General features: G+C 46.9%; 1 protein-coding gene and 1 long non-coding RNA gene across 2 annotated transcripts in view; one reads left to right on the plus strand and one right to left on the minus strand.

Moving 5' to 3' along the window:
* Positions 1 to 132: 132 nt before the first annotated feature.
* LOC309617909 lies at positions 133 to 520 on the plus strand. Its single transcript, XR_014238185.1, has 2 exons — positions 133 to 224; positions 315 to 520. It is a non-coding gene; the product is annotated as an uncharacterized lncRNA (long non-coding RNA).
* Positions 521 to 1015: 495 nt separating this feature from the next.
* Positions 1016 to 27108, minus strand: part of PITPNA (phosphatidylinositol transfer protein alpha) — a 37617-nt gene continuing 11524 nt past the window's right edge. The window contains exons 4-12 of the mRNA XM_082370853.1: positions 25425 to 25516; positions 21495 to 21502; positions 20321 to 20395; positions 17892 to 17975; positions 15730 to 15807; positions 15463 to 15573; positions 14217 to 14339; positions 4646 to 4714; positions 1016 to 3588 (exon numbers count right to left, since the gene is read on the minus strand). Coding sequence (XP_082226979.1) covers positions 4670 to 4714; positions 14217 to 14339; positions 15463 to 15573; positions 15730 to 15807; positions 17892 to 17975; positions 20321 to 20395; positions 21495 to 21502; positions 25425 to 25516 — 616 coding nt within the window. The 3' untranslated portion in view covers positions 1016 to 3588; positions 4646 to 4669. The remainder of the gene's footprint in view (positions 3589 to 4645; positions 4715 to 14216; positions 14340 to 15462; positions 15574 to 15729; positions 15808 to 17891; positions 17976 to 20320; positions 20396 to 21494; positions 21503 to 25424; positions 25517 to 27108) is intronic.

The raw sequence follows: 27108 nt of genomic DNA on the forward strand, positions 1-27108 counted from the left end.
GGCGTGTCCTCGTGTCACCAGAACCCGATACAACACTGCCCCGCCCGGCGGCCGGGGCGCGCCGTGAGCCAGACACTGCCCAGGAGGCTCCCAGCGTGCCCCGCGCGACGTCGGCCTGGAGGGGTCGTCTTCCGGCGGAAGCCGCCGTCTCGTCCCTCCCCAGCGCGTCGCGTTTCACTAGCGCAGAATGTGAGGTCTTGGTCCTCGGCGCTGTCTCCCTCCAGGTTCCCAACGTCCCGAGGGGCAGAGGGCGAGGGGAGGCGGCGCAGCCACCCACTGTCCGGCCTGTAATCCAGTTTCTTTCCCAACTACAGGTAATCTCTCTCCTCTTGGTCAGTGAGCGCCTCCATTCTCCACTCTCACGTTCAAGTGTTTTCCGCTTTTCAAACTCATGCAAACTGTTACACACTGGACGTTTGGGGGCTCCTGGACTCAGAAAACTATACATCAGTGAACGAAAAATAAGTCACTGCCTCTATTTACAACCAAACATGAAATGAAGATTATTTACTGTGCCAAAGACTATGATTTCTTTCAAATCACTGGTTCTTAATTTTTTTGCGGGGGGGGGGCGGGGGCAGGACGGTGCATGGGATTCCTTTGAAGAACTGATGAGAGCCATGACTCTCCCCAGAAAAATGCCCCACAACTTTACAAACAAGCTTCATGAGGTTTACAGACTCGGAAGCCAGGGTTAAGAACTCCCTTAAATAAATGTTTTCCTTGGTAGGATGGGTAAAAGAGAGGGATGTGGAGAGGAGGGGAGACAAAAGCAAAAAGGAAATACTGCCAGTAGAAAGTGGCCAAATTACTTTCAGAAATATGATATCTGCATAAGTAAAATGATAAGGGGATTGTTTTAGTTTACAGAAATCAACATGCCAACAATTTTCAGAGATATCCTGTATCTTTCTAATCCTTCCCTGGTAAAATCGGGGAGATGAGCAAGAGTTTAAGGATACCTAAGTTGTAAAATGGACATAAGGACATCACCAATAAGCTGGACTCCAGAAAGCTCTGTCTAGGATTTTATTAGACTGCTTTTTCCCCCAATATAACCTATATTGGAAGATTGAGACAAAAAGGCACAAACTCACATTAAATAAACAAGGTAATCTAATCAGTTCTACAAAGTGTATTTTGTAAAAGAAGTAGCACTAGGAACCAACCAAAATATGTCAGGGAGTCCCAGCAGGGACTGTAAGAGAATTTGGGAAGATATACACATGTCCACAATACTGACCCTGTCCCCAGCCGCTCTCCATGAGAAGGCCAGAGCCCAGCACCCCTCCTACAGAGGCACTGCTGCTTCCAACTGGGACTGCGGCCCTGAAAGCAGCTGGTCTGAAGGGGCGTGGCACATCCTCAGGTACTACCCCTGGAGCTGAGCCTTGCATCATAAGCCCCCCTGAGTGCTAGTCAGTTTTGGGGGTGGGTAAGGAGGGAAGGGGGGTACTTAAAAGAAGCCAGCACTGCTGCCCAGCAGCGACACTATCCACGGGGACGGAACAGACCAGGCACGTCCCTTCTTATGTTGATGTGGGCTGGAGCCCCAAATCCAGCTGACCTCAGGAAACGCCAGTTCAGCTCTTGTGGATGCTGAACTGGGGCAACAGGTGGAGGTGGAGGAGCCAGAGAAAAGGCCGACAAGGAGCGAGCCCCGCCCCTACAGTTGGAGTGATATGTGTGGATCTCAGTGAAGAGCTGAAGGAAGGAGACTGACAACTGCTGACCCTCAAACCACATAAACAATAGTCCGCCTAGAATATCACAGTTTGTTTCTCCCAGGCTAACCCACATCTGGACTTCACTTAGTTGATGAATGTAAGAAGGGAAAGCTTTAAGCACAAATATAATTATAGCTAATACAGAGCTTGTAGGAAAACATTTATATTTTTCTCCAGTAGGAATGTCTCTTCAACTTTCCCAAATTAATGCTACCAGCAGTTGGGATGCTAATAACCAACTGAATTGCCCCAGATCCACTACTATAGACCCCACAAGGTGAGGAGACTGTGACAGGATATCTCCTGGCCCCAGAGGGGCCTCAATGAAGGTGGGAGCTAACCACGCTGAGTCTGTCCACCCCCAGGAGGGCCACAGGGAAGCAGCCATCAGGAAGTCACAGGTTTCATCCTGTGTGACACTCCCTTATTGCACTTAGAAATTAGTAAGGCAAAACAAACTGACAAAAACCTAAGGACAGATCATCCCATTCTACTTCTCACTCCCCCAACAGAGATTTGGTCTCGCATTAGCAGTTGCACCCAGGCTAGCATGGGCTTGAGTCACTGCACACTCGGCCAACAAACTTCACAAGGTTTGGGAAATGTCAGGTGACACCACAGCTATCTCAGATTCTCCCACTGGGAAGGCATACTCGGGCTCTGCCAAGTCCCAGGGAACCGTGAAGCACTCGGCAGCTTCTGCTCCCCTGGAGCCTGGACTTTCTCACCAGCCAGCTTCGGTAGAGCTCCGTACTACGATCGCTACTTGCTTTTGATTGTCCAGGGCAGAACTCAGCATGGGGGCAGGATGAGCTGAGTTCTTGATCCCCAAATTCCTTTCCAGCAACTGGAGACATGGGGGAACATGTTCTGGGAAAAAGCTTTTTGCATGCTTGTTTTGTGCAGCATGAAAAGATCAAGACCCATTGTGTCCTGACCAGCCTCAGACAGAGGACAGGAGACTAAGAAAGCACAGAGAAAAGGGGATTATTGCTGAGTGGCAGCACCAGCCCAAAAGGGAAGAGGAGCGTGGACATACAGAGCTCCTCGGGGGGGCAGACTAGTAGGTAGGTATGGGGCAGACTCAATTCTAAGGGCCACACGGGACAGTTCCCTCCAGGTAGAGTTGCCCTGGGCACATTACGGGCTCTGCGGAGATACAGAGTGGGCAACAGGAGAGCCAAGAAACCATAGGTATTTCTAAGACTAGTGACCAGAGATGCAATGCCTGGGGCAGGGGTTATTTGTATTTGTTTAATTTTCAAAACAGGTTGGCTGGGCCTTGGGTACTTCCATGGTGCCTAGAGCGCTCTAACAGTGGGTTACTGGGAGCAGAGGTCAGAGTTATGAAGCCACATTGCTGTTCTGTGGAACTGGAGGGGAAAAAAATATGTATTTCTAACTCATCCCTTCTCCCCAGGTGAGCACTCAAAATTGCAAAGATTTGCCCAGGAAGCAAAATACCTCAAGTTTATCCCAAGGTTGAAAACTAACAAAGTAAATCGTTTAAAATCACCACATCACAAAAGGCAGCTATTTTGAATGACTAAAAATGTCACTTGGAAATAAAGGGGGCGGGGGCACACAGAAATGGGTCAAGAACACAATGGTTGGAGAGGGAGGAGCTGTAAATACAGCCACCTACACGCCACATATCTCAGAGGGGCAGGCTCCCGCACACATGGGCTTCGTAATACCAGACAGTCTATTTGTTCACAATATTAAAGGGCATCTAGAATTAACTACAGTAAGGGATCAAAGTTGCCTGAAGAATGGGCACAGAAAGGCTGCGTCCGAAGATGGCCTGTCACTCAGGAGGGTGGAGCTGCTGGGCCTTCCTGTTGACCACTGTCTTGCAAAACTAGAAGAGAAATACAATTATTAAGGAAGCAACAGAGGAAAACAGAAACACACTGTAAATCATTGATGGGGGACTTGCAAAAGGAAGGAAGGATGCCAGGCAGTGTGGTGGGGGGCTGTCGGGGGGAGAGGAAACTAAGGTCCAAGCAGTGATGAGAAGCTGGCATCTCCTCAATCCACTTCATCCTACCGTTTTATCTCCCAGAAGTTCTCCTCAAGCACACGGGGCAGGGAGAGCGAGCAGCGGTTTGCTTCACTGCTGGTGAAAAGCCCAGGCCTCCTTAGCACCGTAGTGCTAGAGGACAACCAGGCTTTATTTGATAACATAATTTTCTCTCAGAGCCTGATGGGGAGCAGGACCAGGCTTCTCATTCCATGCCTAATCCCCTCTGAGCTGCTGGAATAACAGCAAGTCTGGAGGTGTGCAGGACACTGGGTGCTAATAGAATGTAGGGTCTTGGGAAAGAGTGACCACGTGAAACAAGAGACATCCCATCCTGGTCCTATGACCTGGGCAGAAACACTCTCCAAGTATCTGAAAGATGCTGCCTCTGAACGACTTTGTCTGGGATCAGAGGGTATGGAGAGAAAGGAAATGAAGCACCAGACCTAACAAGGACCACTAGGAAAAGCTGTCTGGACGGCAAATTCCAAGGGAGAGGCAGGGAATAGCTCTGGCACAGGGTGGGGTACAGGGAGCACCCAGAATGCCAGCTTCAACTTGAAATGGCTCAAGTTACGAGAGGAAGAGTAATTAGGTGCAGATAAGCTTTGATTCTCATCCACTGCCCCCACCCCAGCCGCACTTCCCACCACCCTTTCCTTGTCTCTGAGTGGTTCTTTGTACAATCACATAGATCCCTGAAATGTCTTAACAGTCATAACCTCTTCCTCTTTCCGAAGCCTGAGAGCTATTAAGCATCGCGATCATCATTAATACTAGAGGGCAGGATGAGGAAAGAAGCAGGCTTTCTGCCTCCAGAGTGAGCTGCTAAGCCTTGAGGACCCAAACCGATTCTGGCGTCTATGTCATGCTCAGTGAGAAATGCGGTACATACAGTGCAGAAGGGGGAGGAGTGGCTTTAGTCATCCGCTGTCATTCCTTTCACTGGGTCCTTTTGTCTCATCTGGAACAGAAAAAACAGGAAAAATTGAAGGCTTTTGCTGTTGATGGAACTCTACAACAAATACATTCCTCCTTCTTCTCAATCCTGCCAGTGGATAGGGTAGAGCATTTTTTTGTGCACAAAGCAAATCAGAAGAATAGAATTCTGTGTACACACGGCCAAAGCCATACTATTTATAGCTCTGTCATTGGTCCCACCATCCATGATTTCCATTTCTCTCCCTTGCGTCCCATCGTTGGGGTTTAGTTCTTAAGCTCCTCTCTTTCTTTCATTCATTCAGCAAATATTTATGAAGCATCTTTTTTTGTGCAAGGAACTGCTCCAGGCCTGAACCAGCCTGAATTCAGCCGTGAACCAAAACAGACCAAGTCTCTCCTCAAGGAGCTTATGCTCTGGGACAAGGTGCGGGGAGAACGAACAAACTATGCCGGGTGGGGCTGCAGGCTGCTGCGACGGAGAGACTGTGGGAAAGTGCTATTTTATGAGCCGGCTGTGGAGGGCCTCTCTGATAAGTGACATTTGAGTAGAGACCTGAAGGAAGTGAGGGGGGAAATCCCATGGGCCCTCTGGGGGGTGGGGGGCAGGGAGCATTCCAGGCGGAGGGAACAGCAATTCCCTCTCCTGAGCTCTGCTTAGAGGCTTTGCCTAGTCAGCCAGGTGGGCAGAGTTTGGCACCAGAGTTTGGCATCAGAACATAGGGATCGAGAGTGCAGGGAGTGGATCTCAGCTTGGCAGAAGTGCAAGGCTGCTGGAAAACAGGGTGGGATCTTCTCTGGAAGCACTGAGTGGTCCCTGCCCCGGCACCTTCCAAGCAGCAGAGGACACAACTTCTTGTTGGGGATACTGTGGTGGCCATCTCTCTCAAATCCTTTCCAACTTGAAAATTCTAATTGCAGGATGTCTATAACGTGTATATTTTAACTTCCCATTAGATATGTCTTCATTATCCGTGAGTTTTCTGCTCAACTTTCATTCTTTACTCATTCAACAGCTTTTGAGCACACAGAGCATAAGCGCTGGAATCAAACTGCCTGGATCACATTCTGGCTCCATCACTAAACTGTGTGACCTTGAACAAATGGCTTCACTGCTAAGCCTCAATTACTGTAATAATAAAATAGAGATAACAGTACACATGCCATGGGGTTGTGGTGAAGATTAAGATATTCACGTGGAGTACTCAGCACAGCAGAGTGCTTGGCACTCTGTACATGTTATCTGTGTTGTTATGTCTTTGTTCCAAACAGTGTCGTGAAGGGGATGTGTGTGTACACAGCTCTCAAGAACCTGCACTTTTAAGCTACAGCCTCCTCAGCTTTTGTTTTGTTAAGGATAAGGGCACTGTCACATTTTTTAAAAGACAAGAAGTTAACCTTGTGGTGTTAGGTTGGAATGGAAAGTATCTGTGCGATCATAATATGTCAGCTAGATACAGAAATAACTACAGATGTTACAGTCCCCCAGCTCCATCCTATGAGAAAGTCTGGGAGCAGCAACACCCCACCAGTAATGAGCACGTTCAGCACCCAAACACCATCCTCCACTAAAGGAACCAGGGCTCCTTGGTGATACAGCTGATTCTAGGGCTGGTCATGGAAAGAGCAAGACGAGCCTGGAACACCTTGCTGTGCTTCAGGTGAACAAAGGTAACTTCACCAGAACTGAACAGAAAGACAGAATACAATGAAAAGAACATCGAAGTCTGATGTTTTGGCCTAAAATACAGAAACTGGATCTAATCACGCAGAATCACTGGACAAACCCAAATTGAAAGACATTCTACAAAATGACTAGCCTGTAACTTCCACAAATGTCAAGGTCATAGAAGTCCCAGAAAACTGAGGAGCTGCACCAGACTGAGACTAGAAGGGTGCAGTGTGTGATCCCGGGTCATACCCTTTCCTTTAAAGGAATGGGTTCTCTGGGTTCAAGAATATACAGGAGTTCTCCGTATTCTTCTTGTCATTTTTAGTAAGTTTGAAACTCTTTCAAAATAAAAATTTTTTAAAGACAGAAAAGCACGCTTTAAATGTCTGCTCACTAATGACCATTCATGTAAATTTTCAATAATCAGGGAGGCTAAGATTTAGTATCATGGGACCAAAGCTCCCTGGGCCTCAAGCAGATCCTTGTATACCCTGAGAGTCCACCACCTGGCTTTAATTTACTAACGCGAAGCCAGGTCCTGTTTTCCTACTGCTTGAAATAAGATGCAACTTCCTATCAGGAAACAGGATAGCTTCCTTTACTCTCAGAGACAAGGTTCCCCCCACAGAGGGTGCCACTGAAATAAAAATGCATTATTTCATTCTTATAATGAAATGCTCTAAGAATGCTTATTTCCTGTTTCCTGGGGCCTAAATGACACAAGAGATTTTATCTGATGTTTGTAGTGTTCCTTGGATCAAACCACTGCAGGCTATATATATACATATAGTCGAGGAACATGAAAATAGAAGCTCCAGTCCTGGTTTGTTTGTTTTTAGCAGTGGTTTCCTCTAGGGAATGAGGCCGAAGGTTGGAAGAAAGGGACTTTTATTCATCTACTTATTTTCTTTATCTATTTGGACTTATATTTTTTAACATTTTTCTCTATCTTTTGAAAACTGCTTTTACTATAAGTATGAAATACTCCTTTACTTAAAGAAACTTGTAAAAGTATCAATGCCAATTTCCTGGGTGTGATATTGTACTATTGTTTTGCAAGATGTCACTGGGAGAAACGGATCTCCTCTCTGTATTATTTCTTATACCTGCATGTGAATCTTATAATCATCTCAAAATAAAAAGTTCAATAAAAAAATAAAGCTAGTAAAAAAAAACCCAAAAAAACCCAATCAGTTTAAGACACTGAAAAGTAACCACAAACCAGTTAGTTCTGAAAGTGCACAGATATGAGGCAAATGTGGAATTGTTTTTAGAACCTCTCTAGGGACTTCCCTGGCAGTCCAATGGTTAAGACGTCACCTTCCAATGCAGGGGGTGCGGGTTCGATCCCTGGTCTGGGAGCTAAGATCCCACCACATGCTTCATGGCCAAAAAACCAAAACATAAAACAGACACAATATTGTAACAAATTCAATAAAGACTTTAAAAATGGTCCACATCAAAAAAAAAAAAGAAAAAAAATCTTAAAGAAAAAAAAAAAGAACCTCTCTAGAAAGCCACTCTACAAACAGATTCAGCCTTTGGGGGAAGAAATTTGGCAATAGGTAACAAGAGTCTTAAATTCTCTAATTCCACTTGTAGGAATTTATCCTAAGTAAATAATCCTAATTACCAAAAAAACTGAGTGCATAAAAAATTTTCATCACAGCATTATTTAAAAACAGTGAGAACCTACAACAACATGAAGGAAAATCCAACACAGGGTGATGACAGAGTACAGAGCAATATGTACACTGTTGTTAGAAACATGTATGTGAAGAAACTTTTTTTTAGCAGGAAATGCTTTGTTACAATGCTCAGAGAAAAAAGTGAGAGAACCACCCAGGCACATGGAATACCATCATAGCTAAGTAAAAGTGTGTACGAATTCTTGAAATGGTTATCTTTAAATAGAGTACTTATCTTTAAATAGAGTACAAGTGTTTTTTTTCTTTCTACTTTTTACTCTTTTCCAAAAAATGTTTAATGCTTATATATTACCTTAATATTGAAAAATGAAACTATTTAAAAAGAAAAGAAAGCTGCTCCTATATTTCAAGATGCTGGTCAATGTTGCAGGTGGTCTGCCCTGGCTGGGGTCAATCACTTCTGGGCAGGGCGGAAGGAATTAAGACTCCACAGACAGGGATCCCTCGGCCTCAAAAGACCTAGCTTTGCCCTCTGCAGGCGCTATGGGAATCTCAGATTCCAATCTCCCACAGCCCAGCAGGTGAGCTAGGCACTGAGTGGTTTCTCTTTATCCTCAGACCTTCTGTCTACCACAAACCCAAACGGGAAACTAGGATGTAGTGTCCTGCCAGGCACTTCACTGCACAGGGACACTTATACAATTGCTGCGTAACCGGTCCAGAGTTTAAGAGTTAAAATGTAAAACTGATGGTGATCCATCAGTCAAAAAGTCATAGGATGGAGCAAAGGCCCTCTTCATCAAAGTTCAGTTGATGAGAAAGGGACAGGCACATTCACACACAAGCAAACAGACAGGAAGGCCGGCTACTCGGAGGCTCAGAGACAGCTCCCAGGGTGGGCCAGCAGAGCAAGAGCGCCATGTAGCCTCTGAGCTCCATCCCAAAGTACAAAGTCCAGAAGGAATGGGCTATGGAGGGATCAGAGGAGCCAACAGATTTAGAGAGGAAGACCCACAAGGGAAGGCTGGGGAAGAAAATGCGGCAGGATCTTAATCGTGTGTTCTTTGCTGTTTTTCAGCAAATGTTCTAGAGAGTCCAGTAAGTAGGGAAACAAGTTTTCTTAAAATTTTTAAAATGAGTCCTCTTCTCCCAGTCTCATTATCTAGAGTTAATGACCAAGGCCCAGGAGGTACCTATTCTCTGAACTAGAAGGTATCCTTAACTTCTCTGAAAATAATACCTATGGCACAGGTAGCCATGAGCATTTCATGACCATATATGTCAAATGTTTACCACACATGACAGGCACATGGTAAGACCTCAGTGTTAGCTTCTCTTAATAATACAGATGTTATTGTAAATCAACTGTACTTCAATTTAAAAAAATAATACAGATATGTTTATTACCACCATGTTCATAAGACAGTGAGTTCCCCATTACAGGAGGTGATCAAGCACAAGCTGGTGAGAAAGCTGCAGAGAGGACTCAAGCACTGGACATATAATTGGACTAAATGACCTTTAAGGTACCCTCTTCCACTTTTGAGATTGAGTTTCTTAAGATCAGGAGCGAGGGAAGGAGGGAGAGCCACTGCTCCCCTACAGGCACACATTTCCTGACATTTTTGTTTTTAGGGAAAAGGACTAATCTCTTTTTTTAAAAATTAATTAATTAATTAATTAATTTTTGGCTGTGTTGGATCTTCGTTGCTGCGCGCGGGCTTTCTCTAGTTGGGGCGAGCTGGGGCTACTCTTTGTTGTGGTGCGCGGGCTTCTCATTGCAGTGGCTTCTCTTGTTGTGGAGCACAGGCTCTAGGTGCGTGGGCTTCGGAAGCTGTGGGCTCAGTAGTTGTGGCGCACGGGCTTAGTTGCTCCGTGGCATGTGGGATCTTCCCAGACCAGGGCTCGAACCCGTGTCCCCTGCATTGGCAGGTGGATTCTTAACCACTGCACCACCAGGGAAGTCCCAGGACCAGTCTCTTGATCTCATTTCTCAAATCTTTGAGCCTCAATCCAAGAATGGTGGGTCCACCCCCACAGAGGGACAAGAGTTATCGCAGTGGTGACTGTGGCCTTATAGTGACCTCTCATAACTCACAAAACAACCCACCCACACCAGACTACTATGCATTTGTTTAAAGAATAACAGTCATAATTTCTCTGATTTTTTTTTTTTTTTTGGCCGTGCCACGCAGTTTGCAGGATCTCAGTTCCCCGACCAGGGACTGAACCCAGGCCACGGCAGTGAAAGCCTGGAATCCTAACCACTAGGCCACCAGCGAACTCCCTAACAGTCATAATTTCTATCACAAACTTGCAGTTAATCATGGCAGATTGAATACATGCATTTGTTGCTATTCCTCCCCAAGACCCTACCACAATGACAGTAAAGGAATAAAAAAAGATAGAAAACTATAAAGACAACAAGAACAGAGGAGACAACTACAGATACGAGATGGAAATGGCATTCTGGAAGACGAAAAAGGATGGATGAGCAATGACTAATCTGCAGAGCAGCAGGAGCTGCTGGTGAGGAGGGGACCCAGTGGTGCTGCAGGTCACCCAGAGGCTTGGGAACTGGCGGCACCAGGTGCCTCTAAAAGTGGGAATGCAGCTAGGGGTGAAAACAGGTGACTTCATTGAAAGTGGGAATAAAGAACCATTTGGGCCTGGCGTGCCCTGGTGTTCCCTCCCCCAGTTTTCATGGTCAAGTAACGCCCCCTTCCTGCAAAGCCCAGGGATTCACTCTCTGGAGGCACTGAGGTCTTGAACTCAGGACCCCAGGCTCAGCTAGGGGTGAAGTGGGCATGATGCAGAATACAATGGGATTAAGTCAGAGCCACCCCATGGCATAGTGAGCCCACCAGGACCCTTCTCCAGCTCAGCTCCCAGAATGCTGGCCCTGACCATCCCCATGAGCAAAAGACTGGGGAGTCCTCTCAAAGCAAAATGAGCAGCCCAAGAAAAATAGACTCAGGATCCTGAAGTGGGGGACCCCAATGGAACCACCTGATTACCCTTCAATAAGCCCAGCCACTGACTCAGAGAGCTTCCAACCACTTTTTGGAGCTTCACTCTTCACTTTGAATGGACAGCCAAGGACCCCCCACCCCCAGTCATTTGAGGGAAGCCCCTAACAGAAAACACAGAGTCCCATAGGAAAAAGGAGCTCAGAGAACACAAAGAATGTTCAGGTGGCAGAGATAGCTCAAAGCCAAGCAAGAACCAAAACCCGGAGCTTCAGAAAAGGAAAATGATGCCAGCAGAAAAAAAGAAAAAATACTTAAAAAAAGAACACAGCACAAGAAATGCTTTAAAATGTCTTAAGTTCAATAGAGGAGAGAAAAGTTAACTTCAGAAAACCTCCCCTAGGAAGGAGACGAAAAAGGAGACAAAACAAGAAAATTAGAAGGTCAATTCATGAGGTCCAACTTCTAAGTAAAAAAAAATCCAGAAAGAGAACAAAGAGAACAGAGGGGAGAAAATGATGAAACGGGTAACACAAAAACATTTCCCAGAACTAAAGAGATCTTTAGCTCCAAGTGCCCACCGAGTGGGAGCAAAATGAAGGAGAATGAACCAACGTCAACTACATTATTGTGCAACCAACCCAACCAACCACCCTGTTGAGACTCAAAAACTTAATGATACAGAGAACTAAGCTAACAAAGAGAAGGAACGCGGTTACTAACTTCCTAACAAAACAAGAAAATTATCCAAGGAAGGAATGAAGATCAGAGTAGATGAAAGGGTTCAGTTCGGAAAAACAATGACAAAGGTATAATAATGATAAATGCTGAATGACCAGTTAACCCCAAATTGTGACACTGAAGGATGGAGAGGAGGAGCGTGTGAGTGGTGGGTGGAGTAAAAGAGCTAAACCTTCCACAGGAAGAAGCGAGCAATTAACAGCTAAAGTTGAAAAACTGTGAATTAAGAGGATAAACCTATTATTTAGAAACTCGGAGGTAACTAACAAAAGAAACAACTGTGAGAACTGCAAGGGGCTACTTCTGGGGGTAGGAGCACAGGGCCAGGGCACAGGAGGGCAGCATCTTCCTCATAAGCCTGGGATACTGCCTGAGTTTTAAAACTATAAAAATACTTGTGGAGGTGGTGGATATGCTTTTGGCACTGACTGTGGTGATGGTTTCACGGATGTCTATTTATCTGCAAGCTCATCAAGATGTACACATTAAATGGGTGCAGCTCTTTGTACGTCAATCAGACTTCAATAAAGTGTTTTTTTAATTAAAAATGAAAAAAGTATAACTCTGAAAATAAAACTTTGATAAAAATATTTTTAGAAACAGGAAAAATAAAGAAAAAAGAGAAGTGAGCCAGAAGTACAGTCAGCACACAAAGGTCCCATACAGTTGCTAAAGGGGTCAGAACATGTCCCCCAGTGGCTTTGCTTTCTCTTCCACTGCCAACTATTTAAAAAATTCCAATTCCAAAGAGGGTTTTCTGCATTTTGCAATTATCTTGGAGGACAGAGATCATCTAAGCTTTTGGCACAATTATCCACAGAATGGAGAAATAGGCAAAGACAAGGGGTGGGGATTAAAAAAAGAACTCCCCGAGGACAAGTGCTCTCAAACTTTGGATCTGAGGGAGGCAGATCCAGTAAATGCTCAGGAGAGTTCTCCCAGCACCAAGAATTCGAATTCGACCCAAAGGGTGAAAGGCTGTCAGCAAACACTTCCATGACCCCAGCGTACTTCTGGCTGGCCTGCCAGGCAGTGGGCAGCTGAAGCTACAGGCTAAACCCCGAAAGCTCCGTGTTCTTCCATTTGGTAACCTGTTTCTTTTCTTTTTCTCAAGAATCGGGTGACCACAAGACTCAGGCCTCCCTCTTACATTGTTAGAATCGTCTGAGCCCTGGACATTAAAATCTATCACTTCCTGAAGATCCTTAGCAGAAGAATCAGGAGTTGTGTCCAAAATCCTGCCACTTCCCTGCCAAATGTACCTGAATGAATAACTAAAACATCTGCCTACAACAGGAACTAACTCAGCAAACCACTGTAACCAGTGAGTCAGCCCAGGAAGTGTCATCCTGGAGGGTAAAATCAAGCAAGGAAGAGCTCGCGGGCCCATTCTCCACCGAGACCAGCACAGTGCAGCGGGAGCACCTGTGTAGTGTGGGGCACCGTGGACCCGGGCCTGCGTCTCACCTGAGGCCCCGCTGGAGAGCCAGACAAGGCCGTGCAAAGCTATGCCTGCCAGACACCCAGGCTCCATGCCAACCCTCCCAGGGAAAGGAGGGAGCAATGGATGGCAGTTCCTATGAAACAGAGCTTCCTGCCTTATTTTTAGCCCCGAGAGGCAGGAGGGAGCCCCAAATGGCATTTAGAGGGAGAAGAGACAGAGTGATTGAGTGCTACAGCTCTTCCCCTGACTGTATCACCTGCAGGCTGTGTGACCCTGGGTACGGCCTTGAACTCTGAGAACCTCTACCTCCTCATCTGAGAGTGGGGGTAACAGTGGCGCGTCCTCACAGGGGTTGTGAGGATCACAGGAGATGGGACAAGACGTGGAAAAGCCCTCCGAATAGTGTCTCACACACAGTGGCTGCCTGAATGTTATTTACTGACCATCTCCTCAGAGTGAGCCTTGCAGGGAAGCAGCCCCAAATTCCCCAAATGAGGCAAGAGGAGTGTTAGGTCTTCAGGCTTCCATGGAGCAGCAGATAGCTCTCCTTCTGGGATCCATGCCACGGCCAAGAAAAAAAAAAGGCAAAGGCTCCAAACTCTAAAAATAGCTCCCAGCACCCTTATAGAGGGGTTAGCTCTGTGTGCTGCTGCTGTCCTCTGCGGGTGACGTGCGTGGCATTCGTGGACCAGCCCAGCCTGCCTCCTCCCGGGGCCGCCTCCATCTCTGCAGCCCAGCACCATCCCACCCCACCGGCTCTGAAGAACCACTGCAGCAACTGTATTACTCACTTGGCATTCAGCACAGCCCGCCATATTTGTCTCTCTGGATATGCCAAGACCTCGACTAGACTGCAAGTTCAAGAGCACAGGCTGCTTTCTTCCTTGTAGTTCCCATATCGCCTGGCATTAGACCTTACCCACAGTGGACGCTGACATGTTCCTAGAACCACAGGATGGTGCCCTCAGTGAACTGCCCTGGCACGACAGTCTCCATAATGTTCACGGTTATCTAGGTGACAGTCCCAGAGTCTCGTCTGGCCTCCCACATACCTCATCCAGCTGTCTCTTCGTCTCTTCTTCCATCCTTCGAATGTCGTCCATAGTCAGGTCAACCCACTTATCAAGCCAACAGAAGAGCTGCCTGTGGAAGTTTGTAAACAGACGCCTCTCTTGCTATAAAAAGGAGGGACCCAAGTTAGAACCGGAAGGTGCAGGCCACTGCTGCAGCCCTCCGCCCCACGACCTCTGTGCCAGTACCCACACTTTACGGGGGCAGGGGGAGTGATACCTGGCTGGCTGATCTGGATCAGCCCTCCAGTCCCTCAGGTCAGTGACCTGTGCCTCCATGTGTCTGAAAGGAATGGCCTCAAGTAGGGGAAGCCCCCAGGAGAGGGTTGGTGCCTTCCTCACCGCGAGGCTCTGTGCCCAAAATGCTACCAAGACAGGCAGTCCACAAGTCAAGGTCCCAAAACAACTGTGCAAAGTTTCCTCCTTGTCTCTTGAGCCTAAAGCCAGGTTAAAACTGGCCAGCAGCTATGAATGTTGCCCAATTTCACCAGACTCACACATCAGAAATAAGGCTATAGAAACTCCTTAGGTGTCATTTGGGCGAGTTGCTCAGTTTTCCTGGGTCTCCCATTTTTACATGTTATTATACTTTTGTTTGAGATTCTCTTGTTAAAAAAAGAAAAAAGGAAAAAACTCCTTAGGTCTGTCTAGTTCAGTAATCCAGGGCACTGGAGAATTTGGTTCATAGTGCTTCTTGCCTTTTGGCATCAAGAAAAGATGCTGAGGGACTTCCCTGGTGGTGCAGTGGTTAAGACGCCGCACCCCCTACGCAGGGGCCCCAGGTTCGATCCCTGGTCAGGGAACTAGATCCCACATGCATGCCGCAAATAAGACTTCACATGCCACAACTAAGGAGCCCACGGACCGCAACTAAGGAGCCCGCAAGCCACAACTAAGGAGCCCACCTGCCGCAACTAAGACCCAGCACAACTAAATAAATAAATAGAAAAGATGCTGAATTTAATTTTTCATTTAATCACAGCAAAGCCCCTTCCTGTTTCCTTCTTTTGCCTCAGTTTCCTTACCTTTCACATGTGGTACCCTTGGATGGACAGCATTAAACTGTAAGACAGCTCAGTGCAAGGGGGAGTGGGGGTCTGGGAAATGAAACCAAAATATCAAGCCACGTGGGTTGATATACGCCACGTGGGTTGTATGATCTTCTCTTGTCGGGCAAAACACCCCCCGCTAACACATACTGGGAAGGCCTCCCACCCTGGTCACTTACCTTATGTATAAAGTTTTCCACTTTGTTCTGCAGGCCCCACCACTTGAACTTGACAGTAACCAGTTTGTATGCACACATGTATGGGCAGTCTTTCTGATTTACAAGTTCTTGCTGTATTAGAAACACACCCACAGGCAAGCAGTTAACTAAGAGGGCAGACCTCTGGATCCCCCTTAGCCCGGGCGGGCCATTCCCCTCCTCCATGGGGGAAGCCCACACACACTGGCCCCAGCCCACCCCCCCTGGTGGTGAGGGTGTGAACTGCACCTTCCAATTGGGACCCAAGGGTCCTCGGCCTGTTTTGATAGATTTAAATTTTGCTGGGTCTTCCTCTGCCTTGTAATCCTGAGAGAAGTTGGAGTTGGAGCGGGGAGGGACAAAGAGGGGGAAGGGGAGGGAGGAGGAGAGAGAGAGAGAGAGAGAGAGAGAGAGAGAGAGAGAAAGAGATCAGATTTTCCACCAGAGTACAGTTCATACCATTCTTGACGCTGCTGGCTCACAGAAAATCTGGGAAAGTGTTATAAACAAGATATAGAACTGTTTACATTTGCCTCAGAGGAGAGCTCTCTGTGATTTTGTCTGCCAGGGCCTGTTTTCACTTTTACCAGACTATGTGAGCAGGCACGTATTTCCACTGTTTAAGATGGGGATTTGCAACCTGGAGTGAACATTCATATGACCAAGGAAGATGTTTTCAAAATACAGTTGACCCTTGAGCAAGGCAGGGGTTAGGGGTGCTGACCCTCCACGCAGTCAAGAGTCCAACTGACAGTTTGCCCTCCGTACCCGCAGTTCCTCTGCATCCTCGGATTCAATCAAGCACAGATCGTGTGCAACTGTATTTAATACTGAAAAAAAAAACTGCTTTTAAGTAGACCCCCGCAGTTCAAACCCATGTTGTTCAAGGGTCAACTGTACAGATTTCTGGGTCATTCCACCTAAAACCCAGTGAATAAGAACATCTGCAGGGGAAGGTTGCATGCATTTTTTTTTTTTTAACTCCCCAGGTGATTCTAAAACGGCAGCCTGAGCTGAGAACAACTGGCCGCAGTCATTCCTGAAATCTTCTAGTCCCATCTCCCTCTGGCTTGTTTTGTTTTTGTTTTTAAACTGCCTTGCTTTAATAAAATCATTATTGGAAATGTTCAATGTACAGACTTAATCCTCTTGTGTACTGTCGTCAGTCTCCCCTCAGTGATTTAAAATGCAGTCAGTGCTGTGTGTTAATTAACAGTAACAAGTTTACTCTTGGGCTGTTCCTCTGCATTGACTAATGTGGGCAACGAAAAGCAAACTCCTTATGGCATCTACTTAACAAAAATAACGAAGCTATCAAATCACACACATACACACACACACACACACACAATCATAAAGCATTTCCCAAAGCTAAGGAGATTATTTATTAAATCTTCCCCGCCTCTGCTTCTCTCCACTCACATGAAACAGTCAACAAAATACTCAAAGCACCATACTTTTGGCTAGTATTTCTGTTTGAGAAATATCTGGCGATGTTCAGTTTGAGGAAATTCATCAGGCTGCACACTTATGATCTATTCACTTTGCTATATATGTTATACTTCAATAAAAAAATTTTTTTGAAAAATCCACTAATCTTTTGAGGGTAAGTGTGGGGATATTAGGCAAAGAAGCACAAGATGGCTTTCATATCTATTTGGGAATGCACAAAACAAAATATCTTAGGCACACAGAGTGACTCCAGGAAAGAGGTATCATACCCCTGGGGTACAGAGAGCAAACACTTATTCCCTACCAATGGGCAGAGTCAAGTTCCTGTGCCCAGATTCCAACAGGCCTCTGTCAAATAGGAAGAGTACTGAATGGGGGAAACCTAGTCCTTTACTTCTCTAAACCAATACCTCATGGGCAGTGAGCAGGACAGACCTGGTCCCCCATCTCTCCAACTTTATGGTCTAGCAGTGGACTGTCCTTTCCAAGTGGCTGCTGCCATGTCTGTTACTCTGAGAAGTGACCACCAACGTCTTGAGGGCAGGGGACTTGTCTTTTCATGTAACTGGCAACCCCCCAACATGGAACCCACAGAACAGAGTATTCTAAACACAAAATAGGCAGGCAATATATATTTTTAATCACAAGGTTAGAAAGAGAACTAGTTTCAGGCTAAGTGTCACTTCAGCAGGGCAAATCACCCCCAGGGCTACGGACAGTACCTGCGTCATCCAGTGACAATTTGCAGAGGCCAAACAGGACACATACATCTGGGCCACTATTTTCCTAGTGGTATCCCTGAGTCAAGGCAAGGCAATTCTTAACACTCATTTAAAAGATAAAATACCCAAGAGAGAACTTCCCTTTGAGCCAAGTTGGGTATGGTTTCTTGGTTTCTCTGACACTTAGAAGTCATTTCTGCATCTCAAAGGCCACCCATATCACTGAACAGTTCCTACCTTGCTAAGTACTTGGCTTCGATCTGCAATGTCTATATACACGGCTTCCACATGTTTCCAAGCCTCAGGCTCCAGTTTATGCACCTGCAGGAACAAGGAGGACCACTGTGTAGTTTTTATCATCTACGAAGCACCCTTTACCCAAAATGGACACCTAGTAGCAGCTGTTCCCATAGCCATAGATGCGAGATTCCTACTGGTACATACAAAACTATCCAAAGGAGTGGGAGGATGGATTTTAAGTGGACATACATTTGAGAACAAATGCTTTGATTTTTCAGGCTAAGTACAACTGCAGCAGCCCAAGACACTCTCAGGACTCCCCTATCACCTACTTTGTTTCCATATGTTCCCCCTTTGTAAAGACTATACATTTGTCTCATGGGGATGTTGCCTGGTTAGCCATATACTGCTTATTTTGATGCTCTTAAAAATTAACTAACTCAAATAGGTGGCACCAGATACAAAATCATGCTACGAAATTCTGATACAAATTCAAAATGCACAAAAGGGGCTTCCCTGGTGGCAGAGTGGTTGAGAATCCACCTGCCAATGCAGGGAACACGGGTTTGAGCCCTGGTCTGGCAAGATCCCACATGCCGCGGAGCAACTAAGCCCGTGTGCCACAACTACTGAGCCTGCGCCCTAGAGCCTGCGAGCCACAACTACTGAAGCCCGCACGCCTAGAGCCCGTGCTCTGCAACAGGAGAAGCCACTGCAATGAGAAGTCTGTGCACCACAACAAAGAGTAGCCCCTGCTCTCCGCAACTAGAGAAAAGCCCACGCACAGCAAAGAAGACCTAATGCAGCCAAAAATAAATAAATAAATTTACAAAATGCACAAAAGGATATGATAAAGAGTAACTCTTTCTCGTCTTCAAGTCCACTCCCAAGTACCACCACTGCTAAACATTCAAGTGTAGAGATTTTTCTTTTAATACAGATGGTAGCATGTATACACACTGTTTCACATCGTGCTTTTTCCACTGAACAGTGTATGTTGAAGACTGTTCCCTACTGGTTCTTTTTAATGGCTGCATAATATACCACTATATGGCTGCACAACAATTTATTTAACAGGGTCCTACTGATGGGCTCTTACGTTGTTTTTAACCTTTGGGTACACAAAGAATGCTGAGATGAATCTCCTTGTATATAAGTTATTTCATACATGTGAAAACATAACTGTAGTATAAATTCCTAGGTGTGGAATTGCTGGGGTAAAGGATAGGTGTATTTTATTATATTTATTTATTATAAATTAATTTTATTTATTTATTTTTGGCTGCGTTGGGTCTTCGTTGCTCCAAGCGGGCTTCCTCTAGTTGCAGTGAGCAGCTACTCTTTGTTGCGGTGCGCGGGTTTCTCACTGTGGTGGCTTCTCATTGCAGAGCACGGGCTCCAGTAGTTTTGGCACGCAGGCTCAGTAGTTGTGGCTTGTGGGCTCAAGAGCGCAGGTTCAGTAGTTGTGGCACGTGGGCTCAGTAGTTGTGGCACACGGGCTTAGTTGCTCCGTGGCATGTGGGATCTTCCCAGACCAGGGCTCGAACCTGTGTCCCCTGCATTGGCAGGCGGATTCTTAACCACTGCGCCACCAGGGAAGCCCCTGTATTTCAAATTTAAAGAGTACTGGCAAATTGCGCTCTACAGAGGCTGTAATTTTGATTTTTTTTTTTTTTTTGGCCACTCCACATGGCTTACAGGATCTTTTTTTTTTTTTTTATAAATTTATTTATTTTACTTATTTATCATTTTTGGCTGCATTGGGTCTTTGTTGCTGTGCACGGGTTTTCTCTAGTGGCGGCGAGCTGGGGCTACTCTTTGTTGCAGTCCGCGGGCTTCTCATTGCAGTGGCTTCTCTTGTTGCCGAGCACGGGCTCTAGGCACGCGGGCTTCAGTAGTTGCGGCTCGCAGGCTCTAGAGCGCAGGCTCAGTAGTTGTGGGGCATGGGCTTAGTTGCTCCACGGCACATGGGATCTTCCTGGACCAGGGCTCGAACCCGTGTCCGCTGCATTGGCAGGCAGATTCTTAATCACTGCGCCACCAGGGAAGCCCGGCTTACAGGATCTTAGTTCCCCAACCAGGGATTGAACCCCGGCCCTGGCAGTGAAAGCACCAAGTCCTAACCACTGGACTGCCAGGGAATTCCCTAATTTTGGTGTTTTAAAAATTCACCTCCTCTGTGCCAGGAGTTACATTTTTAGACCAATCCCAGCACTAGGAGAGGTCCTATAAAGAGTCTCGGAGATCATATTTTTCAGATTAGAGACAGAGCAATCCCATCCTGGTAGGACAGATCTGGGCACAGGCTACTGCCTGCCTGGCCAGGAAAAAGGGGACCACAGATCAGACCCCTTGGCAGGGATGGAGCCTCAACACCCCGTCCTGGGGCCTGGAAGTCCTCGGGGCTCCTGGGAAGTGCTACTTACATTCTCCTGGGTGCCAAGATCTGGTTTGTGCCAGGTTTCAATTTTAATCAGAAAGTCTTCTTTCATGTACTCGTTCTGGAAGGGGGAAAAAAATACCTTACAGTCACCAGGCTCAAAGTTGGAGAGTAACCATCCCCCCTACTTGCTCACGGGCAGTCGAGAGACCCCAGCCTTTGCCTTATAGTAACAGCTAACTGTACCAGGAGCCCACAGTACGCCGGGTGAGTGTTATCTCATTCAATCCTCACCCCAGCCTGCGAGGGCTGTAGTAATACCACCCTCATCTTACAGTCAAGGAAAGTTACGTTCAAAGGCGTGAGGGGACTTGTCCAATGGCACAGAGATAACGACAGAGCTGGGCCTCAAACTCAGTTGTGTCTGGCTTCAAAATCTATGTATTTAATCCATGTATCTCTCCTATTTGGCTCATGCACAGGGTGTAACGCCTGACTGGCAGCATGGGAAAAGCACGGGGAGACTTCCCAGCCAACCAAACGTGTTCCCCACCTGCGCCCGTTCTCCCCAGCCAGGCTTTTGCTAATTTAACCCTTCATGCTAATTATCAGCTTCCTCCCTTAGTGCTTTTAAAAAGTTGGAACTACTCAAAGGAGGAACATGTTAACCCCCTAACTCCTCAGTGGGAATTAGGTTCCCAGAAACTTCCTACATTTACCAGCAGGGACAAGGCACCTGGATGAGGACGCTGAACGGCGGAGAGAAGGGGCACTGACAGAGGGGCTGGGTCTGGAAAAGAAACCTTGCTGATTTCTCAATTTTGCCAAGGGTCAGTGATCTCTGGGGTCAACAAATGCCCCAATGGGAAAGTCACAATCGGGTCAGCTGAACTGAAGCTTCTTGTACAACCCTGGGAAGGCCAAGCCTGGGGCAAGCAGGGGAGAGCCTTGCGTCATTCTGTACATGTGAGACCCGGGGCTAGTATGCCGCAGTCCTGACTGCTGCACCTACAAAGCCACCTGCCAATGTAGATTCAAGCAAGAGGCCTTTTTGCCAATTAACAAGTTCCTCATTAGGACTGAAAGGATTAAGCCTCAAAAGCTCCAAAAGTCACCCAAGAGAAAGAGAGGAATACCCAGGAGTCTCCGGGGCAGTTCCATTTTTATTTTTCCTTTTCTTATAAATCATCTACAGTTCCAACCCCCCTGAAAATACTTACTGTAATAACTGCTCCAAGACAAGGACATGGAAAAAAGAAAGAAAAAGATTAATGAGGATAAATAAAATAACCACCCCTCACCCCCAGGGAGCACGGAAGCAAAGAATTCTCCACTCCCTGGGGCACTCCACGGTCACTCTCCAAGCCCCAGCGAGTACATCTGGTACCTCAAATGCAGCAACTCTCAAGTTTCACTCATACAAAAGTTCCCAAAGACCAAATATGGAATTTAATTAAAGCGATGCCACTACAGGCTCCTCAGGACTCTTCCCAGTTGGGCAAAGACAGGGAGCAGCTCTGATGAGCTGAAGCGTGGAGACCCGCTGCTCTGCCGTCGGAGTGTCACCTGGTGTCCCCCCACCACCACTTCCCGGGGCACAGAGCAGGGCACTGTAGGCCAGGCACTGTCTATCTGCCCTCTGCATCCTTCCTCTCACTGTAACCAAACCTCTCACCCTCCACACTCCTGATCATTGTAATGAGACCCCCTCGGAAAGCACCGTTCAATTATTTATCAGAGAAAATGACTGCAGCTCTAATGTCACTGGGGAACAGACTAGCCCTCCTCCTGACCACAGCCCAGATCATTCTGTACCCTCTGACTTTAGCAGTTATCGCAATTTCAGATGGATGCCACACTGCCTCATCTGACAGTACATGGGGCTAACAGTCAAATTCCGTAACTCCAAAACTGAAACTAAGGTTACCTCTGAGATTGAGGAGAATTTGAAATATAAGGGATAAGATCCACCTTGTATAGAAACGACCCAAGAGACTATCAGTAATTTCCCTGAATCCAACGAAAGATACTTGCAAGAAAGCATCAGATCAAGATTATAACTAAGGGCTTCCCTGGTGGCGCAGTGGTTGAGAGTCTGCCTGCCAATGCAGGGGACACGGGTTCGAGCCCTGGTCTGGGAAGATCCCACATGCCGCGGAGCAACTAGGCCCGTGAGCCACAACTGCTGAGCCTGCGCGTCTGGAGCCTGTGCTCCGCAACAAGAGAGGCCGCAATGGTGAAAGGCCCGCGCACCGCGATGAAGAGTGGTCCCCACTTGCCGCAACTGGAGAAAGCCCTCGCACGGAAACGAAGACCCAACACAGACATAAATAAAAAATAAATAAATAAATAAATAAAAATTGTATAACTTTAAAAAAAAAAAAAAAAAAAAGATTATAACTAAAAGGGCTATTGAAATAACTGCCCTGTTATTAGTTTAACAAAAAAGGAAATGAAGGGTATGATATCCATTGAGGGCGAGTCCAGAGAGACCAGTTTGGCAGAAATTCTCCAGCACCGTCCTGGGAGCAAGAGCCCTGGGCTGTGTACATGGCACATCTAGCAGCCCCATCCTGAGTGTCAGGTTGGCCTGGTTTGATGACACTAGCCCGCAAGGTTCTCCCACTAACCACCTGATTCTGAGTCTATGCTCTCTGAGCAACCTTCTCCTAGTTTGGCCTCTGTTGGGACAGAAAGTGCTAATCAACAGACACAAGGCGGGACTTCCCTGGTGGTGCAGTGGTTCAGAATCCGCCTGCCAATGCAGGGGACATGGGTTCGATCCCTCATCCGGGAAGATTCCCACATGCCGCGGAGCAACTAAGCCCGTGCGCCACAACTACTGAGCCTGCGCTCTAGAGCCCGCCAGCCACAACTACTGAAGCCTGTGCACCTAGAGCTCGTGCTCCACAACAAGAGAAGCCACCGCAATGAGAAGCCCGCACACCGCAACAAAGAGTGGCCCCCGCTCACCGCAGCTAGAGAAAGCCTGTGCGCAGCAACGAAGACCCCACGCAGCCAAAAATAAAATAAATAAATTTATATAAAAAAGACATTCATTCTGTATGACGCTGGGTTGTGACTGTAAAGTCAGCACCCACTGAAGAAGCCAACCTCCTCTCCCCTACTCCCTGCCTCTCCTCTTCACGGAATATTTAGAAATTACATTTTTCTTCTTTTGGCCAAGGATCAGAAGATGCGAATGAACATGTGGCGTCTAGAAAAATGCCCATGTCAGCTGCAGCACACTCTCCCCAGAATTACAGAGGACAGTGGCATCTCTCAGTTGGCACAAGCTGTGTACCCAGAACCCCGCCCCAGGCATGCAGCAGTCCGCCCTATCCGTTTGCCTCCTTTATGCCAAGTTGGCTAAGGTTCTTACGACACATGCTCAATGCAACTCACTTACACATCAAGAAAATTCACCTCTGGCCCTAGACCAGACACACCCAGCCACTGTGCACACTGTCTTTTAAGAAAGTGTGTACGTGCCTCTTTTCCAAGAATTGAACAGCTTCCTGCCTGATGCTTAGGGAATAGTGATGTTTGCATTTTCAGCTACAGCAATAAAACTCTAAGCATTACACATCCCAGGTCCCACCAATGACTGTGCACCTCCTGATACAAGGTTCTTGAACCTGCGTAGGATTGAAGAGAGCAATGACCCTGTGATCTAGACTTTAGTCATTCCCAAAGTCAAAGTCTCCAACATGTATCTTCTTCGTCAGATACAATCTAGGGAGTGCCAGGTCCCAACAAATAAGAGAAGTATAAGCAGAGGCTGGCAGGAGGACCCCACAGGCAGACCGTCTGTGCCAACAAATGTAGATTAGCTGGGGGAAAAGCCACTTAACTCACAGTCGACTTCCAGGGGACCTCTAGAGAACCCCCTGCTAGAATTCCAGAATGTCTAGAATAGAAAGTTCTCTGTGAAGGTTCAAATCTTTCCTTTCTAGAAACTCCAGATAGAAGACTAGGGAAGATTAAGAGAATAATTCCACTCCTATTCCCACCTTCAACTATAGAACATGCTGGTCTAGGGAGTTCCCTGGTGGTCCGCTAATTAGGACTCGGAGCTTTCACTGCCAAGGCCTGGGTTCAATCCCTGGTCAAGGAACTGAGATCCCACAAGCAACATGGTGCAGCCAAAAAAATCCACAAAAAACCAAACCATGCTGGTCTAGTGGAAGCCACTGATTCAGGGCTCTTAGAAGTGACTTCCCTCCTGCTGGTCCCCCTCACTCAAATCTGGTGTGCGGACTGCAGGTGTTATATAACATACTTGGGGGCTAGCTGTTTCTAAACCCTTTGTCATCAAATATTGGGCTTATTTCAACTTTTCCCCAACAACATCAGGGTTTTCTTTGCTATGTTTTCTTGGTGTCTAGGTCTGGCCCTTCTCCAGTGCAGGAAGGTCACCCTGCAAGGCCCCTTCCTATGACTGCCTCTCTCAAAAGTCCCTGGGCCTCACTGCTGCTTTTCAAGCCAAACATGAATACATCCTATTAAAACTGGAAATTTCAGTAGCTAACAATAAGGGAGTAGCTTAAAAAGATCCCAGTACATTCATACAATGGAATACTATGCAACTATTAATAAGTTTTTAAAAATAGACTATATGTAGTGACAGAGAAAAGGTTTCCCATTTACTGAGTAAAAATGAACAATTTAATAATTAGTATGATTTGACCCAAAATTTGGCTGAAAAACGTGTCTGGAGACTTTATATACATGTGTATATGAAAGCATTTTAAAAAAGGATTAGAAAGACACTAAAATGTTAAGTGACTAGAAATGAAAGGATCATGGGTGATTATTTTCTTGTTTATATGTATTCTCCAAGACAGAGGACGTTACTTTTGTAATCAGTAAAAACCAAAATTATCATACCATCCCCAAATTGGAGGGATTGGTTCTATGCCATCTTGGGCCATGGCTACTTGGTGGTTCCCAGCCAGCTGGCTGCCAAATTGCACTAGACAACACTGGCACTCACTACCGGCCTGAAGGGAGGCCCCAAGCTCATCCTTCCACTAGCTTAATCTGGAAAATGAAGGTGGGACACAAAACCCCAATTCACTGCCACCCCTGGGTCTACTTGACCACACCCTCCATCCACCATGGGGCCCAAATTCCAGCTCTGCACTCACCTGTTCTGCAATAAGGGTAGGCATTCCACGCTTTTTCATGTATATTCAGGGCTCCCTCCGGGGCCAGCATTCGAACAAATGTGGGCACTTTGCTGTAGTGAGAAAAGGGTTATAAAGAGAAACAGAGGAGAGAGTTAGAAGACAATGGGCTTCTACTGCACATTCTCCAGGCTGCAGCTGCAGCTCCAGCTTCTTCGTGGGGAGTTGACATGCAAGTTCCCCTGAGACCAGCAGGTTACTCTGTGTGTGAAAAGCCACCTGTCAGAGCCCAACACCCCAGCTCGGCTGGCTACTAACATCCACCCGCAACTTGCCCCCCTACCTGCCAGGAACAGGACAGCAGGTGAGGCTCCGGGCTACCTGCCACGGCTTATCAGTCCTTACACGATCATTACGCACTCTTCCAGAGCTCACTGGGCCCAGGGCGTAGTACTACACATCGCAAGGATGAGATGTCTTCAAGAGTGGACGAGAGTGACTGGCTGACTAACTTGGAATGTGGGATCCAAGATGACTTGATCTGCTACGGTCAGTTCTGGGCAGCCAGGAGGGCCTCAGGGCCATCTGCCTCCCAGGACAAAATATTTTCTTCCATTCAATTCTTATCTCAGGTTACAGAGCAGCAGGTACCTGTATGAGCTGTTTTTGTTTCTTTTGTTTAAAAAAAGGTATGTGTATTCCTCTGCCTCAGCTTTTAACTGGTAATCTCCGCAGTCTTAGCAGGCTCCAACAACCTCATCAACTTAGTGCCTGAGGCCTAAGAAAAAGAGCTACCTCCAGGACACAGCTAACTCCGAACGCAGAGCAGCGCACTGAGATCCACTCACTCTTGGCCACACTCATTCAGGTAAGTATTTCTATGAGTTAGGCACCACGATGCATGTAGAAATCACACAGACATGGCTCCTGCCCTCAGGGAGCTTCCGTTCTAGTGAGGAGTGGAACTAACCAGGCAGAGCACTGTGAGAACACGGTGCACGGCGAGGCTCCCCAGGGAAAGGAAGGTTTGCACAGCGTAGCGAGTGGGTAGGACTGAGCTAGACAAGAGGATGGCAGCTGGGTGGGAAAAGCTGAGGGGAAGAGAGAGAAGTTCAGAGTAGCTGGTGTAAGGTATGAGGTGGGGAATACAGGAGAACAAGCAGAGGCTGGGTCATAAAAAATCTTGTAGCTGCATCAAAGAGGATGGACTTTATCCCAAGGGCAAAGGGCCATCTATAGCTTTTAAGCTAGGGAGCAACAGATCTTCTTCTGGACAGAACGCTTGGAGCTGTGCGGAGAAGTGGAAAGCATGGAGACCAGTTAGGAGCTGCTGTGGTAATCCAGACAAGAGATGATGGAAGGAAATGGAAATGCTGGAGATAACCAAGGAGATGGACTCAAAAGGACTTGATGAGGGACTTCCCTGGTGGTCCAGTGCTAAAGAATCTGTCTTACAATGCAGGGGACGCAGGTTCGATCTGTGGTCAGGGAACTAAGATCCCACATGCCACAGGGCAACTAAGCCCATGCACCACAACTACTGAGCTCTTGAGCCTCAACTAGAGAGCCCGTGTGTGGCAAACTACAGAGCCCACGTGCTCTGGAACCCATGCACCACAACTAGAGAGAGAAAAACCTGCACGCCACAACTAGAGAGAAGCTCGTGCGCCACAGTGAAAGATCCCGCATGCCTCAACAAAGATCC

The sequence above is a fragment of the Balaenoptera borealis genome (assembly GCF_965194805.1).
Source record: "Balaenoptera borealis genome assembly, chromosome: 20".
Lineage (NCBI taxonomy): Eukaryota > Metazoa > Chordata > Mammalia > Artiodactyla > Balaenopteridae > Balaenoptera > Balaenoptera borealis.